General features: G+C 40.7%; 1 protein-coding gene across 1 annotated transcript in view; it reads right to left on the reverse strand.

Moving 5' to 3' along the window:
* LOC120865383 (protein bicaudal C homolog 1) overlaps positions 1-18316 on the reverse strand; it is a 354738-nt gene that overhangs the window by 30429 nt on the left and 305993 nt on the right. The window contains exons 12-15 of the mRNA XM_040242641.1: positions 17821-18017; positions 17550-17682; positions 16611-16767; positions 4140-4299 (exon numbers count right to left, since the gene is read on the reverse strand). Coding sequence (XP_040098575.1) covers positions 4140-4299; positions 16611-16767; positions 17550-17682; positions 17821-18017 — 647 coding nt within the window. The remainder of the gene's footprint in view (positions 1-4139; positions 4300-16610; positions 16768-17549; positions 17683-17820; positions 18018-18316) is intronic.

Raw genomic sequence — 18316 nt, forward strand, 5'->3', positions numbered from 1 at the left:
ATCATCTATGCTTTTAAAATCCTGAAAGATGACACTGTGAAAGTGCTGCACTCAATATGCCAGCAAATTTGGAAAACTCAGCAGTGGCCACAGGACTGGAAAAGATCAGTTTTCATTCCAATCTCAAAGAAAGGCAATGCCAAAGAATGCTCAAACTACCACACAATTGCACTCATCTCACATGCTAGCAAAGTAATGCTCAAAATTCTCCAAGCCAAGCTTAAGCAATACATGAACCGTGAACTTCCAGATGTTCAAGCTGGTTTTAGAAAAGGCAGAGGAACCAGAGATCAAATTGCCAACATCCGCTGGATCATCAAAAAAGCAAGAGAGTTCCAGAAAAACATCTACTTCTGCTTTATTGACTATGCCAAAGCCTTTGACTGTGTGGATCACAATAAACTGTGGAAGATTCTGAGAGAGATGGTAATACCAGAGCACCTGACCTGCCTCTTGAGAAATCTGTACGCAGGTCAGGAAGCAACAGTTAGAACTGGACATGGAACAACAGGCTGGTTCCAAATAGGAAAAGGAGTACGTCAAGGCTGTAAATTGTCGCCCTGCTTATTTAACTTATATGCAGAGTACATCATGAGAAACGCTGGGCTGGAAGAAGCACAAGCTGGACTCAAGATTGCCGGGAGAAATATCAATAACCTCAGATATGCAGATGACACCACCCTTATGGCAGAAAGTGAAGAGGAACTAAAGAGCCTCTTTAGTGGCTCTAAACTAAAGAGCCTGCAGATGGTGACTGCAGCCATGAAATTAAAAGACGCTTGCTCCTTGGAAGGAAAGTTATGACCAACCTAGAGAGCATATTCAAAAGCAGAGACGTTAATTTGCCAACAAAGGTCCATCTAGTCAAGACTATGGTTTTTCCAGTGGTCATGTATGGATGTGAGAGTTGGACTGTGAAGAAAGCTGAGCACAAGAATTGATGCTTTTGAACTGTGGTGTTGGAGAAGACTCTTGACAGTCCCATGGACTGCAAGGAGATCCAACCAGTCCATCCTAAAGGAGATCAGTCCTGGGTGTTCTTTGGAAGGAATGATGCTAAAGCTGAAACTCCAGTATTTTGGCCACCTCATGCAACGAGTTGACTCATTGGAAAAGACTCTGATGCTGGGAGGGATTGGGGGCAGGAGGAGCAGGGGACGACAGAGGATGAGATGGCTGGATGGCATCACCGACTCAATGGACATGAGTCTGAGTGAACTCCAGGAGTTGGTGATGGACAGGGAGGCCTGGCGTGCTATGATTCATGGGGTCGCAAGGAGTTGGACACGACTGAGCGACTGAACTGAACTGATGCTTTTAAAGTGACATAAACGACAAATGTCTAGCTTTAATAGTGACACAAGCAGAACATTAAAACTAAACCTAAATAAAAATATAAACCTAAGTTAAAAAATGAAAGTTATTTATCTTGTATGGCACAGGACTAGGGTGACACCATTTGTTCTTCTCATCCACACTGAATAAGTGACTGTGGCACAGATGAGTCTGTAGAGAGACCGAGGTAAGTTCTGAAGAAGTCCAGATATGGCTACATCTCAAATGCTGACTCCGGGCTCAACTCTCGTGTTTCAGGAACTTAGGCTTGATTTTAAAATTTCTCTTATAAATAAAAAACTAAGAAGAGAGACATATACATATATATGTTTATTTACTTTGCTATACAACTGAAACTAACACAATATTGTAAATCAACTATACTTCAGTAAGTTAGGAAAAAAAAAGTCTCAAAGACAGGTCAAGAACCCATTGACAAGAGCCCTTTGGCCCTTCCTCCCGGAGGACTATACCATCATATGCAGGGTGTCCATATGATTTATGGTCTGAAACAGGATTCTTCTAAAAGCAAAAAGTACTACAAATGATTGGGTCAAAATAATGAAAGTAAACTGGCCGACTCTGACCAACCCGAAGGAACACGGCAGTAAATGGGGAGGGTCAGATTTTTAGACAACACAGTTTGATAATGTTTTTGAAATCCTAGGTCTAAAATGGCTCTAGGAGTTAAAATCAACTTTTAATAACTAATGTCTAAGGCAAGATGAAGGGAGAGTCTAAAGTTACTTGTTCAATAAATATTTATTGAGTGCCTTCTTGTTCAATAAATATTTATCGAGTGCCTTCTGGTTATAGATACTGTGCTACACTTTGTGGAAGAATAAAACAATGATCTATAGCCTCAAATCACATGGAGGCTTAGCAGGGATGAGTAAGAGAAATAACCACAAAATAAATGAGAAAGTGAGATAAATGTGAAAAGAGAGCTGGAGATTCAGAAGTCCAAGAATGGTCAGGAGACAAAGGTCATCTTTAGCTCCAGAAATCACAGAAGTCTTCCATTTCTCTCCCTATCAAAGCTCAGTAATTCTTATCATTGATTTCTTAGTGATTTCAAAAGTCAGCTCTTCATTAATGAAATAAATAACATCTATTTAAATTGAAACTCTATCACCAGGAATACTCTCATCCATCTTAAAAGAAAGGAACATGAAATGGTTCACTACAGGTATAAACTTGATGGGACTCACAAGATGGATGAAACTCACAAAAGGACCATAAGGTAATCTGATACTTTTTAAATGAGAGAGCTTTAATGTATAATAACTGAAAATATGTCCACCAGAGAAAATGTAATAAATGTTTGTTTTTAACTTTGCACCTTGTAAAGGCCATGGCTTTTGTAAAAACATTCATCTGAAAACATGAAAATGTCCAAATGCAAAGAATTAGTATAAGCACACAAGCAGGACTGTGCTGTAGTCTTCACTGGAATTACAGAAGTATAATTTAGTTTCATGAATTAATTTCTTTGACATATTTGTGACAACTTCTTTATTTCTAAGATTTTGTGAAGTTTTTTTCTTTTTTGGAGGTGGGGAGAAGGAGATGATATATCTTACTATGAAGTAGGTACGTCTACCCATTAACTCAGACGCTGAAGCCAAATGTTTATAGACATCTCTAAAAGCACAGAATCCTTATCTTTCATATTGTGATCAATATAAAAATCAGATTTTCAGAAATCTGATTCCATGATCAATAGTCATGGTCATTCCATGATCAATAGAATCTGATTGATTCCATGATCAATAGTCTTATTTTTTTTTTTTTTGGTAATTGGACCAATAGTTTGAAAATGAATACAGAGAAAATCTGTGCTAAGGAAACTGTGTAAAATAATCATAAAAATCTGTGAACCAACATAATCATCAATAATATTTAGTATCTCCTTTCAAAAAACTAAAGCCTCACATTAGTTATTTTTATAACTGTCTAAGGAGCACCAAACAAATTCATCTTCCCCATTTCACAGATAGAAGGAGATTATATCTATTTATCTAAGACTATGTCATGAGGTAGTAAATGCTCAGAAATAGTAGCTTGCATATTTATCTAAATTATTTAAGTAACAGATGAAAAATGTCATTTGCATAAGACACAGTGACATAAACCATGTTAGATCACTTTTAATATTTTAAAGAATTCTCCTCACTTAAACTAAATCCTGCATTTCATTTTTAATGTCTATAGCAAAACCAATTCCTAACTGCTGCTGCTGCTGCTGCTAAGTTGCTTCAGTCGTGTCCGACTCTGTGCAACCCCATAGACAACAGCCCACCAGGCTCCCCCGTCCCTGGGATTCTCCAGGCAAGAACACTGGAGTGGGTTGCCATTTCCTTCTCCAATGCATGAAAGTGAAAAGTGAAAGTGAAGTCACTCAGTCGTGTCCAGCTCTTAGGGACCCCATGGACTGTAGCCCACCAGGCTACATCCATGGGATTTTCCAGGCAGGAATGGGGTGCCATTGCCTTCTCTGAATTCCTAACTACTGCATATATATTTAAACTTAATTTTGAGTAGGCATCACCGAATCAATGGACATGAGTTTGCGTCAACTCCAGGGGTTGATGATGGACAGGGAGGCATGGCGTGCTGCAGTCCATGGGGTTGCAAAGAGTCAGACACAACTGAGCAACTGAAGTGAACTGAGCCGAGCATGCAGAAGGAAAATGGAATTTCTGCTCTACTGCTAAAGGCTCAGTGAATTCCCCATTTCCCTCAATCTAGACAGCTTATATTTGGATGACACTCCCATTTTTTTCCTTTTTTTTACTCATTACCTGCATGTTGACGTATGATGGCCGTGGGGCAAGGCGGGCCCTTTCATTGTTCTGTTGGGCGGCCCTCTCGGCAGCGCGCTCACTCCCCGGAGCCTTCTTGTCAGCCAGTGGGCTTTCTGCAGCACTCAGTTCAGGATCTGAGAGCAACCTGTCAGTGCTGCTGTGAAAGAAAGAGTTTGGAATTGTACACGCTACTGTTACATTCACATGGGCCACACCTCTGCTAGGGGCCACGTTTACTGTTTAGGCTTACCACATCCACCATTTACTGGCATTATCTCATGCAATCCTCACAGCACTGCTGTGAGGCAGGCAGTATTACTGTCCCCGTTTTTCACATGAGGGAAGTACCTTATCCAAAGTCCCGCCCTTGGTAAATGGTAGAGATGGCATATGAACGCAGATTTGCTGACTCTCAACATGGTGTTGAAACTATTTCAAGATATATATTCACGCACAGTAAATATGTATATGACATTCTGTATATGGTACGTATGGAATAGACATACAGACAAGATTTCTAATTTGTAGACATCAAGGAGATATCTCTGACCCATGTTTACCTAATCTGAACATACCGAGTCGGTCTGAAAGCATGCAGATAACCCATTTCATCTGTGCACAACACACATGATGTTGCTACAAATCTGCTGTGATAAAGGCAGCAGATAAATAAACATTCTTTAGTATCTGTTCAGGGTGCAAGGAAAGAACACCTCATGAAAGTGCTTCTTCAAACGAGGGAGAGTTATCTGAATTATAAGAATGTAGAGTGCCCCAAACACGCACCTCAAGCTTAACTCCAACTGAAGGTTAAGCTCAAGTAAAACAGAAATAACAAACAGTATTAGTCAAAGAGCTGATTTGTTCACACATTCTTTTTTGTATCATTCACTATTTAGTTGTGCCAGGGGAATTCAGAGGAATTTAGAAAGGGCTATTAGAACACAACAGGAAGAGCAAAGAGCTTTGTTTGACAAAAGTTCACAGAGGCCTCACACGGGCTTGTGACCTGGAATTGAAAGGGCGTCTGCAGGTTCACCATTGAGCAGCAGCAACTCAGAGGGAACAGCATAAGCGAAGGCAAGGAAGTATGCAGTGCACATCACTGCTGGTTTTAAAGCCAGAATTATTTCTCTAACCTAACATTATTCCTCTAAGAAAGAAAGAAAGGAAGTGAAGTCGCTCAGTTATGTCCAACTCTTTGCAATCCCTTGGACTGTAGCCTACCAGGGTCCTCCTCTGTCTATGGGATTTTCCAGGCAAGAATACTGGAGTGGGTTGCCATTTCCTTCTCCAGGGGATCTTCCCAACCCAGGGATCGAACCCTGGTCTCCCGCATTACAGGCGGATGCTTTATCATCTGAGCCACCAGGGAAGCCCCCTATAACAAATAATGTTAATTTGTCATATTAGTACCATGTCAAGAAAAACACAGATAAAGCAGATTTGGACAAAATGGGAACAATGATAATCAAAGACTTTATAAAAGTAGAACAGATTTTTCTTTTCATAAAAGCAAAACAGATTTTGCTGAGGAATGGAGGAAGTAAGAGTAGAATTATTATTTAACACATTTTAAATCAACTATGCTTCAATAAAAAAATTTAATTAAAAAAAATACATGTGTTATATTTGCCTAGAGACACTCTATTCTGTAAGAATATAAAAGACAGTAGAGGAAATTGGGTGGATGAAATGGATGGGAGCAAAACTTTTCAATGTGGAAACCTTCCACTGTTTTGCATTTTTAAAACATGAACAGACTGCCTATTTGAAAAAATAAAATAAATGGAAAAAGAAAGTAAAGATAACACATTTGTTATCCTTAACAGTGCTATGGCAAGGGAGAACTATATTTAATATAAGTAAAAGAAGTGAAAAGTCATTCAGTCATGTCCAACTCTTTGCAACACCATGGACTGTATATTCTCCAGGCCAGAATACTGGGAGTGGGTAGCCTTTTCCTTTTCCAGGGGATCTTCCCAACCCAGGGATTGAACCCAGGTCTCCCACATTGCAGGGGGATTCTTTACCAGCTGAGTCACAAGGGAAGCCCAACAATACTGGAGTGGGTAGCCTACTCCTTCTCCAATGGATCTTCCAAACCCAGGAATCAAACCAGGGTCTCCTGCATTGCAGCCGGATTCTTTACCAACTGAGCTCTCAGGGAAACCCCTATTTATATTTTATATTTAATATATAATATAGGTATTATATTCACAGTTTTTTGTAATAAGTAAATTCATGATACTACCATGTATTCATTATCAGAGTGAACAATTAACTAACTTGGAACAGGGAGCCATAGTTTAAGTTGGAAATTCAAAGCCAAATGAAGGAGAATTCACATTGAGAAAATTTCTTACAGCAAAATTCAAAGTTAAAATCACCATGCTGATTACTGAAGAGCAGAGAGAATGTTCAAGTTTCAGAGCGAAAGAGGTGGTTTAAAGGCTCCACATATAAACCCAACCAGCTAAAAGAAGGGCAGGAAAACAAAGATTTACAGAGACAACAGGCCCAAAATGGAGTCACTTGTGCTAAACCCAATATCAACAAACCAAAGCTTTCTAGCCTAACTGCAGTTTCAGCCTCTCCTTGTAATACAGTGTTAACAGTCTTATCTGGAATTTCCTGGCCAACACTTGTGAGGTAATCTGCCAGACAGAACCCTGCCTTCTCCCAAAGGAAGGTCAGTTCAGTTCAGTCGCTCAGTCATGTCTGACTCTTTGCAACCCCATGGACTGCTGCACGCCAGGCCTCCCTGTCCATCACCACCTCCTGGAGCTTGCTCAAACTCAGGTCTATCATGTCAGCGATGACAAGGGGATCCTCTGTCATCCCCTTCTCCTTCTGCCTTCCATCTTTCCTGGCATCAGGGTCTTTTCCAATGACTTAGTTCTTCGCATCAGGTGGCCAAAGTACTGGAGTTTCAGCTTCTGCATCAGTCCTTCCAGTGAATATTCAGGACTCATTTCCTTTAGGATGGACTGGTTGGAGACTCTCAAGAGTCTTCTCCAACACCACAGTTCAAAAGCATCAATTCCTCGGCCCTCAGCTTTCTTTACAGTCCAACTCTCACATCCATACATGACTACAGAAAAAACCATGGCTTTGATGAGATGGACCTGTCAGCAAAGTAGTGTCTCTCCTTTTTAATATGCTGTCTAGGTTGGTCATAACTTTCCTTCCAAGGAGCGTCTTTTAATCTCATGGCTGCAGGCACCATCTGCAGTGATTTTGGAGCCCCCAAAAACAAAGTCTCTCACTGTTTCCAATGTTTCCCCATCTATTTGCCATGAAGTGATGGGACCAGATGTCATGATCTTATTTTTTAAATGTTGAGTTTAAAACCAGCATTTTCACTCTCCTCTTTTACTTTCATCAAGAGGCTGTTTAGTTCCCCTTCACTTTATACTATAAGGGTGGTATCATCTGTGTATCTGAGGTTACTGATATTTCTCCTGGCAATCTTGACTCCAGCTTGTGCTTCATCCAGCCCAGCGTTTCACATGATGTACTCTGCATATAAGGTAAATAAGCAGAGTGACAATATACAGCCTTGACATACTCCTTTCCCAATTTGGAACCAGTCTGTTGTTCCATGTCCAGTTCTAACTGTTGCTTCCTGACTTGCATACAGATTTCTCAGGAGGCAGGTCAGGTGGTATGGTATTCCCATCTCTTGAAGAATTTTCCACAGTTTGTTGTGATCTACACAATCCCATGGACAGAGTAGTCAGGCAGGCTACAGTCCACGGGGTTGCAAGAGTCAGACACAATGACTCAACCACCACCACACAGTCAAAGGCCTTGGCACAGTCAATAAAGCAGAAATAGATGTTTTTCTGGGACTCTCTCGTTTTTTTGATGATCCAGCGGATGTTGGCAATTTGATCTCTGGTTCCTCTGCCTTTTCTAAATCCAGCTTGAACATCTGGAAGTACATGGTTCAAGTACTGTTGAAGCCTGGCTTGGAGAATTATGAACATTACTTTGCTAGTGTGTGAGATGAGTGCAATTGTGCAATAGTTTAAGCATTCTTTGGCATTGCCTTTCTTTGGGATTGGAATGAAAACTGACCTTTTTCTGTCCTGTGGCCACTGCTGAGTTTTCCAATTTGCTGGCATACTGAGTGCAGCATTTTCACAGCATCACTTTTAGGATCTGAAATAGCTCAGCTGGAATTCCATCACCTCCACTAGCTTTGTTCGCAGTGATGATTCCTAAGGCCCACTTGACTTCGCAGAAAGGTGACCTTGCCTAGAATAATTATTTCTTTTGTGGAAGACTTCCTTGTCCCTCCTTTTGGCTGCTTTAAAAATGTTTTCTACAGCATTTTGGAGCTTCTTTCTATTTACTAGATGGGATGCTGCTGATTCATGAACTGTTGAATAAAGCAAATTTGATCTTTAAACTGAGTTTAATTTTAGTTTTCTTTTTCTTTTTTTAACAGATTTGATGGCAGTAATAAGACTGAAGGAGACTTCCAGTAACTTTGGGCATGAGACATGGGTGTGGCACCTGCAAACCCCTTTCAGTTCTCTGTCTCTCTCTGTTTCTGAGGTCTGTGGATAAGTTCCTTTCAGTTCTGAGCTCTGCTCTCTTTGCACTGAGCTCCCAGTCTATTGGGCTTCCCAGTACAGGGCAGGTCAGCTGAATCTGGCAGATGGCTCTGCCTGGAGCTCAAGCCCCTACCCTTTACATCAGACCATGACAGTCATTTAATTGGTGGAAACCCCCAGGCCTTGATTCTGCCCCAAGATCCATGTGGGAACTATATATGTGGAGCCCCTAGTCCTCAGTCCCCTTTGTTGAGGTCTGCTGGTTCAGTTCTTTCCCCAGGCCAAGGTCCCATGGCAGGAACTGTTGGGGTGCACACAGGGCCTTTAAATGGCTGGGACACAGAAGAATCTTTTGGCCACTGCCGATTTAAGGTGTACGTGTTTGTTCATCTTGTTTTGTACAAGCTACTGCTATTAGGAATCTCTGTGGCCAAAAATTTGCAAAAATTAGTGGGCAAGGGTGAAGCCTTTAAAAGCTAATGAAGTACTCTCCACCTAACTCAAGGACTCCCGAGTTCAAATAAGCTGGTCACATAAGCTATCTAGGTTAGCTTGACACTAGTTCATTCCCCAGCCTCAAGAAGATTTCCATGCAACAAGGCTCACTGTAAAATACCACACAATCCCTAGGCCCATAGCACATATTAATGTGGCTCCCCCAAACCCAAAAAAGGCTTAGCTGAAACAAATGGGATCCTTAATATTCAAAGAGTCAAGCACTCTACCTTCTGGTACACTTGCTGATTTTACATCTAAGAACTATGGCCCTGGAAGCTGTAACTATCTATAAAAATGTCAGTGTTACTAAAGACAGCCTATAATTAGAATGGCCATTATGAGGCATGTTCCAATTATATAAGATCATTTAAGAACTGCACTTAAAAGCAAGAGCTTTCCTGCCCCACTCCCATAAAAAAAAGGTGGGGCAGGGGGAGGATACCTATTTTAATTGACATGCAGAATGCTCCAAAAGGCTTCAAAATTCCAAAATAGCTTCACTGAAAGATTCATTGCAAAAAGGCTAAAGAAAAATTAAAGACGCAAGAGGTTCCTAAAACAAGAGATAGTATGACTGGCTACGTGCTGCTGCTGTCCTCTATACTTTTCTTTTTTTGGCCATGTCATGCTGCTTGTGGGATTTTAGTTCCCCAACAAGGGATGGAACCCAGGCCCTCACCAGTGAGAACGCAGAGTCCTAACCACTGGACCACCAGGAACCCCCTATCCTCTCTGAGTACTCATTCTAGTAATCCTGTCTGAACTGTCTTTCCACTCGGAAGAGACTGCAAGACCGCAACAAAAGTCCACCATGTTAGTGGTCGTGGGGCTTCTAGTCATGAAGCCTTTCTGTGTCCCCGGTTTCTTCTATGTAGAGAACAAGCTCTGGCCTCTATGATCTTCCCCGAGTTCCAAAGGGCAGATTTGAACAGTTGCTAATCAGGGGAGGAAGGGGGTTCAGAGACAAGGGAGGAGCAGCCAAGAAACAGTAGTGCGGCCTTGGGGCAGGGTCCCGGCTCCACCTCAATCAGATACACTTAACATCCTTGAGTTCTTTTAGGGGTCACCCAGAGCCAGACACGACTGAAGCGACTTAGCAGCAGCAGCAGCAGCAGCGAACTAAAACCCTCAACAAATGGAAGACAAACCAGTTGATGAAGCAGTCGTCATTCCAGAGGGAAGCTCATGGTTTGATAGCCTTGAGAACCAGAGAAGCTGGGTTAGGAAGCTCCTCAGGTGACCCTGATCCTTATCAACAACCCGCCCTAGAACTATTACTGTAAGACTCACTAAACCCTCCATGTTGGGACAGTTTTCCAGGGCACAAGCCTGAAGTGTCCTCTTTTGCTCTGCAAAGTAATAAAGCTATTCTTTTTCTATTTCACCCCAGCATCACTCTGAGATTCAACTCAGCGCTGGTGCACAGAGGCCAAGTTCTCAGCATCAGCAGACATCCTCATAAGATCGTCTCAGTACCGGCCTTTCCCAAAATGGTTGAGATTCTGAGAGATTTTCTTGTAAACTGCTACATTACTCCCTTAAACAGCTAAGGGAAATTAAATAGAAATGAATGAAAAACTCTGCCAAATTCTGACAGACACTGGAGCTAACCTTCTATTTTAAACCCTCCTTGGAGCCTACAGATGAGATTCTCAGAAAACTGGCAAAAGTCAGCTAAGGGTGAGAATTCTTACCAGAGCCAGCACTCCTGGATCTCTGTGTATAGTACCCAATAAAGAAAGGAAAATAAAATAATTTTTGCACTCTCATTTCAAATAGCTTTTAAGTCCAAGGGGTTGTTCAACACTGCCAGAAATATTTACTGTTTGTCTATATGGAAAACTGACAAGAGAGCTAAAAGCTTTTTTGTTTTTTTTTAAGCAAGAGAAGATTCTACAACGGACATCACCAGATGGTCGACACAGAAATCAGACTGATTATATTCTTTGCAGCCAAAGATGGAGAAGCACTATATAGTCAGCAAAAACAAGACTGGGAGCTGACTGTGGCTCAGATCATGAACTCCTTATTGCCAAATTCAGACTGAAACTGAAGAAAGTGGAGAAAACCACTAGACCATTCAGGTATGACCTAAATCAAATCCCTTATGACTATAGAGTGGAAGTGAGAAATAGATGTAAGGGACTGGATCTGATAGACAGAGTGCCTGATGAACTATGGACAGAGGTTCGTGACATTGTTCAGGCAATAGGAATCAAGACCATCCCCAAGAAAAAGAAATGCACAAAAGCAAAATGGCTGTCTGAGGAGGCCTTACAAATAGCTGTGAAAAGAAGAGAAGTGAAAAGCAGCGGAGAAAGGGAAGATATACCCATTTGAATGCAGAGGTACAAAGAATAGCAAGGAGAGATAAGAAAGCCTTCCTCAGTGATCAATGCAAAGAAATAGAGGAAAACAATAGAATGGGAAAGACCAGAGATCTCTTCAAGAAAATTAGAGATACTGAGGGAACATTTCATGCAAAGATGGGCTCAATAAAGGACAGAAATGGTATGGACCTAACAGAAGCAGAAGATATTAAGAAGAGGTGGCAAGAATACACAGAACAACTGTACAAAAAAGATAATCATGATGGTGTGTGATCACTCACCTGGAGCCAGACATCCTGGAATATGAAGTCAAGTGGGCCTTAGGAAGCATCACCACAAACAAAGCTAGTGGAGGTGACGGAATTCCAGTTGAGCTATTTCAAATCCTGGAAGATGACGCTGTGAAAGTGCTGCACTCAATATGCCAGCAAATTTGGAAAACTCAGCAGTGGCCACGGGAGTGGAAAAGGTCAGTTTTCATTCCAATCCCAAAGAAAGGCAATGCCAAAGAATGCTCAAACTACCACACAGTTGCACTCATCTCACACGCTAAAAAAGTAATGCTTAAAATTCTCCAAGCCAGGTTTCATCATTACACGAACCGTGAATTTCCAGATGTTCAAGCTGGTTTTAGAAAAGGCAGAGGAACCAGAGATCAAATTGCCAACATCCGCTGGATCATCAAAAAAAGCAAGAGAGTTCCAGAAAAACATCTATTTCTGCTTTATTGACTATGCCAAAGCCTTTGACTGTGTGGATCACAATAAACTGTGGAAAATTCTGAAGAGATGGTAATACCAGAGCACCTGACCTGCCTCTTGAGAAATCTGTACGCAGGTCAGGAAGCAACAGTTAGAACTGCATATGGACCAACAGACTGGTTCCAAATAGGAAAAGGAGTACGTCAAGCTGTATATTGTCACCCTGCTTATTTAACTTATATGCAGAGTACTTCATGAGAAACGCTGGGCTGGAAGAAGCACAAGCTGGAATCAAGATTGCTGGGAGAAATATCAATAACCTCAGATATGCAGATGACACCACCCTCAAGGCAGAAACTGAAGAAGAACTAAAGAGCCTCTTGATGAAAGTGAAAGAGGAGAGTGAAAAAGTTGGCTTAAAGCTCAACATTCAGAAAACGAAGATCATGGCATCCGGTCCCATCAATTCATGGCAAATAGGTGGGGAAACAGTGGAAACAGTGTCAAACTTTATTTTTCTGGGCTCCAAAATCACTGCAGATGGTGACTGCAGCCATGAAATAAAAAGACGCTTACTCCTTGGAAGGAAAGTTATGACCAACCTAGAGAGCATATTCAAAAGCAGAGACATTACTTTGTCAACAAAGGTCCGTCTAGTCAAGGCTATGGTTTTTCCAATGGTCATGTATCGATGTGAGACTTGGAGTATAAAGAAAGCTGAGTGCCGAAGAACTGATGCTTTTGAACTGTGGTGTTGGAGAAGACTCTTGAGAGTCCCTTGGACTCTAAGGAAATCCAACCAGTCCATTCTGAAGGAGATCAGTCCTGGGTATTCACTGGTAAGACTGATGTTGAAGCTGAAACTCCAATACTTTGGCCACCTGATACGAAGAGCTGAATCATCTGAAAAGACCCTGAAGCTGGGAAAGATTGAGGGCAGGATGAGAAGGGGACGACAGAGGATGAAATGGTTGGATGGCATCACCGACTCAATGGACATGGGTTTGGGTGGACTCCGGTAGTTGGTGCTGGACAGGGCGGTCTGGCGTGCTGCAGTTTTTGGGGTCGCAGAGAGTTAGACACGACTGAGTGACTGAACTGAAGTGGATCTGTAATCAGAAGTTGGTCAAAATTTGGAAGCTGATATTCAAAAGCTGATGGGAGTTTTTTTAACACTTTTCACTTAAGCAAAATGAAACTATCTATGCACCCGGAGGGAAAGAAAAATGCTCTAAAGCCTTTGTGAAAGGACGCACTGAAATATTCAAAGGCAAACAGCTCTAAATCCAGAACACAGAAATCTTTTGATTTCCATCTTAGTTGGAAATCTTCTCCCTGATATTTTTTTTTTAAGCAAATTAAGGATAATTTACTTGGATGGGTGGCTCAGACGATAATGTCACTTAGGCTGCAATCCAATTTGGGGGAAAATTAAGAACTCTTTTTCCTTATCTTAGAAATCTTTGCAAAACTAGGAACTTACTCACTATTAACATCTATTCCTTTCATCAGTCCTAAAACCTCCCCTATTTATCTCAAAAGTATTGTAGAAATTCTGGCCTTAGGAAGCCTAAGTCCTTGGAGGAAATTTTATTCTTTCCCTGTATCTTTGAGATGCAAATGTTGCATTAAAAACTTCTGGGATCATTTCACTCTTTTTCATGCTGAGTAATACTGTACAGTATATTGTATATGTGTATTACATCTTCTTTATCTGTCTATGGGCTTTAGTTTGCTTCCATATCGTGGCTTGTAAACAGTGCTGCAATGAACACTGGGGTACATGTATCCTCTCAGATCATGTTTTTCTCTGGACACATGCCCAGGAGTGGGATTGCAGGGTCACCTGGTAACTCTATTTCTAGTTTTTTAAGGAACCTCCATACTGTTCTCCGTAGTGGCTGTACCAGTTTACATCCCCTCCTACAGTGCAGGAGGGGTCCCTTCTCTCCACATCCTCTCCAGCATTTGCTGTTGGTGGATTTTTTGATGATAGCCATTCTGACCTGTGAGGTGACATCTCACTCTAGTTTTGATTTGCATTTTTCTAATAACTAGCTGAGCGTCTTTTCATGTGCCTGTTGGCCGTCTGGATGTCCTCTTTGGAGAAATGTCCATGCAGGTCTTTTGCCCATTTTCTGAGTGGGAGCAACATGGATGGACCTAGAGGGTGTCATACTGAGTAAAGCAGACAGACGAGGAGAAATATCATACGACATCCCTTATAGTTAGGGAGCTGGGGACTGACATGGACACACTGCTACATTCAAAATGGAGAGCCAGTAAGGACCTGCTGCACAACACATGGAACTCTTAATGTTATGCACCGGCCTGGATGCGAGAGGGGTTTGGGGGCGAATGAATACATGTATATATATGGCTGAATCCCTTCACTGTTGACCCGAAAGTACCACTACATTGCTAATCGGCTACGCGTGCATACGTAGTCACTTCAGTCACGTCTGACTCTTTGTGACCCCCACTGACTGTAGCCCACCTCTGTCCATGGGATTCTCCAGGCAAGAATACTGGAGTGAGTTGCTGTGCCTTCCTTCTGGGGATCTTCCTGACCCAGGGATCAAACCTGCATCTCTCGCATCTACCTGCACTAGCAGGTGGGTTCTTTACCACTAGCACCACCTAGGAAGCCCATTAATTGGTTATACCCCAATATAAAATAAAAAGTTTAAAGTTTGAAAAAAAATAAAATTGATAACCCCCCAAAAAACTTCTGGGAGTTAATTCCCATCAAAAGATGAACAAAAGGAAAAGATCATTTGAACATAGGTGGAAAAAAAAATTTTAAGTGTCTTCCCCACCAATGCAGTAAAAAACTTCACCCCTTTGAGCAGACTTATTTCACCTACGTGAAAACAACTTAAATCCAACACTTTTTAATGACTAGTGAAATTTTGTATTATTGTACTTGATTCACAGCAGTAATTTAAAAGTGGAACCCAAAAGGTCTGTCAATTCATGTGTGTCTATGTATGAGTTGGGGGCTTCCCAGGAGGCTCAGTGGTAAAGCATCTGCCCACCAGTGCAGGAGATGTGGGTCTGATCTCTGAGTGGGGAAGATCCCCTGGAGAAAGAAATGGCAACCCACTCCAGTATTCTTGCCTGGGAAATCCCACGGACAGAGGAACCTGGTGGGCTATAAAAGAATAACAAAAGAGTTAGACACGATTTATCAACTAAACAACCACAATGTATGTGTTAGAGATATACTGAATTTTCCACCTACAGATGGTACTGCCAAAATTAATTTGTAAAAAAGCTCTATTAAAGTAGCTTTAAAAGATTAAGTGCTTATATAAATCAAGTAAATTGAATCCAGTAGTCCCCCTTAATCTGTGGTTTCAATTTCCATGGTTTTAGTTACCTACCATCAACCTCAGTCTGAAAATATTAGAAGAAAATTTTCAAAAATAAGTCATAAATTTCACATTGTTTGCTGTTCTGAATAGTGTGATGAAACTTCTTGCCACCTCACTCTATTCCATCCTGGGATTCCCCAACCATAAACAGTGACATGGCTCTACGCTCCAGAGTCATGACCCTTCTCCTGACGCATCATCAGAAAGTCAATAATAGCCTAACATTACAGCACAATGCCTACTCACTCGCCTCACTTCACTTCATCACAGGCATTCCATCATCTCACGTCATCACAAGAAGACGGGTGAGCATAGTACAATTAGATATTTAGAGACAGAGATAAAATGAGAGAGACCACATTCACATAACTCATATTGTTGCAAGTGTTCATTAGTTTTTGTTAATCTCTAACTGTACCTAATTTATAAATTAAATTTTATCATAGTTATATATGTATAGAAAAAAACAGAGAATATGTGGAATTCAGGACTATCCATGGTTTCAAGCATCCATTGCAAGTCTTGAAACATATCCCCTAAAGATAAAAGGGGATTACTGCAAATGTAAATGAGATAAAAGTTTTTCAGTAAATTTTTAGAATAATTTCTCTAAAATATTATTTGTAACCTAAAACCTTAAAGTTTTGCTAAATTAAATGATGGATAGTCACTAAATATCCAGGTCCTTTTCAAATCAGATATAACACTATAATTTAGCATCCCATTTGCCATGGGATGCTGCTGATTCATGAACTATTGAATAAAATCAATTTGATCTTTAAATTTACTTAGTTGAATTTTGTTTTATAATAAAAGTGAAGGTTCCCAGATACTATTTCTTAATAAAATTTTTAAAAGTAAAAAGAGAAGGTAATTATAAGAAGAAATAAAAAAAAAAACCCACAAATAAAAGAGCACTAACTGTTCAGTTTAACACACAGCCAACCTGCTACATACTTTCTCAAAGGGTCAAGGGCTTCAGGATTAAGACACATACTGTAAGTGTGAGTTTTTCGTGCCTTGCAACAGTTCTACTGTCTGCCTCTTGGCACAGGAAACTTTGGAGGGACCCAGCATCTGTTTCAAGTCACCAGCATTTCCAGAATGGGAAGGACTTCGAGGCATGCCTACTTCAACAAAAGCATCATTACAACCTGTAGAGGAGAAGAAACAAAAGTAAAAATCCAGGAGACTTCCCTGGGAGTCCAGTGGTTAAGACTTTGCCTTCCAAAACAGGGGGTGAAGGGTTCAGTCCCTGGTCAGAAAGCTAAGCTCTCACATGCCTTGCAGGCAAAAGACCAAAATATAAAACACAGCAGTATTGTAAACAAATACAATAAAGACTTAAAAATGGTCCACATCAAAAAAAGAAAAAAATCAAAATATCACCTTACTATCAACAACAATAAAACTAATCAGATTCTGACTCTATGGAGACAAAGCATAACAGCTTTCAGCTACAGAGATGATACCTTAAATTAAGGCTATCTTAAAAATGCAAGATGAAATTTGAAAAGTAGACCCTCATATTTTTTAAAGATTGATAGAAATGTATGGCAAAAACCACCACAATATTATAAGTAATTAGCCTCCAATTAAAATTAAAAAAAAAGGCAGGAACACAAATTCCAGGTTACTTTGAAAAAAAAAAAGACTAAAAAAAAGGAAATACTCTACTTGGAAAAAATTACACAGCAAATTAATGCTTTCCTGCTGCACAATTACATTCACTTTAATTTAGGAAGTTCCAATGGAATGGGAAAGTGCTCTTTCACCATGTTCTTTGGAACTTTGTTCAAGATACTGTCCTTCTGCATCCTTGAGGCAGGATGAGTCATAACTACTTAGCAAAACCAACTCAAAAATCACTGCATAGACTTTCTATGATCCCTTTATCCAATCAACAGAGCAGGCTGAAGTTCAGAAGGAAAGATACCTTCCGTGGGGTTTGATTTGGGAGATGTCTGCTCAGATCCAGTTGTCTGTCGGGATGGATCACCGTGATTCGCACTCAGCACTTTTTCTCCAAGTGATGAAGTGGATATTGCACCATATTTTATACTTGGAGACTGAAATAACGGTAGAAAATAGCACAGAGATATGGTCACAATCCTAAAATTGATTTCAGGTAGAAGTTTAAACATGTTACCAGTGGCTTCTCCTTTACGAACAGCATAAATCACAAGCTTCTTGCTGAAGGGCATTACCTGTGTGTGTCCATTTAGAGCAGCAGAGATTTTTTTGCTGTCTGTCTGCATAGTGTTGATATGGACATCAACAGGCGTCAAGCCAGGAGGGGGAGACGGAGCTGTGTGCCCATAAGTGGGTACTCCAGACAACAAAATATTGGTTAACGTGGCTTGGGCAGTGGATGGAATCATAAGATGTGGTATAGCAGAAAAACCTACAACAGCATTTCATGAAGACAGGTATTAGACACGAAGCAACTCACAATCAAGAAGCATTGCTTTGTTGTTTTAAGTAACAATAAAAAAGTCACTTCTGTTGCTGTCAATGCTGAAGAAAATTCAATTTTGATACCTCTGTTAATAGGTTTAACACATTACTATAAAAACATAGGAGTATTAGAATGGAACAACAGTTTAGAGAGTATTTAATCTAAGCTCTTCATTGTACAGACAAGGAAACTATTAATAGCTAGACTTTGCAAGTGCATTTGACTACTAAACAAATTTGTCATAC

This window comes from Oryx dammah, unplaced genomic scaffold (genome assembly GCF_014754425.2).
Source record: "Oryx dammah isolate SB20612 unplaced genomic scaffold, SCBI_Odam_1.1 HiC_scaffold_6, whole genome shotgun sequence".
Taxonomy (NCBI): domain Eukaryota; kingdom Metazoa; phylum Chordata; class Mammalia; order Artiodactyla; family Bovidae; genus Oryx; species Oryx dammah.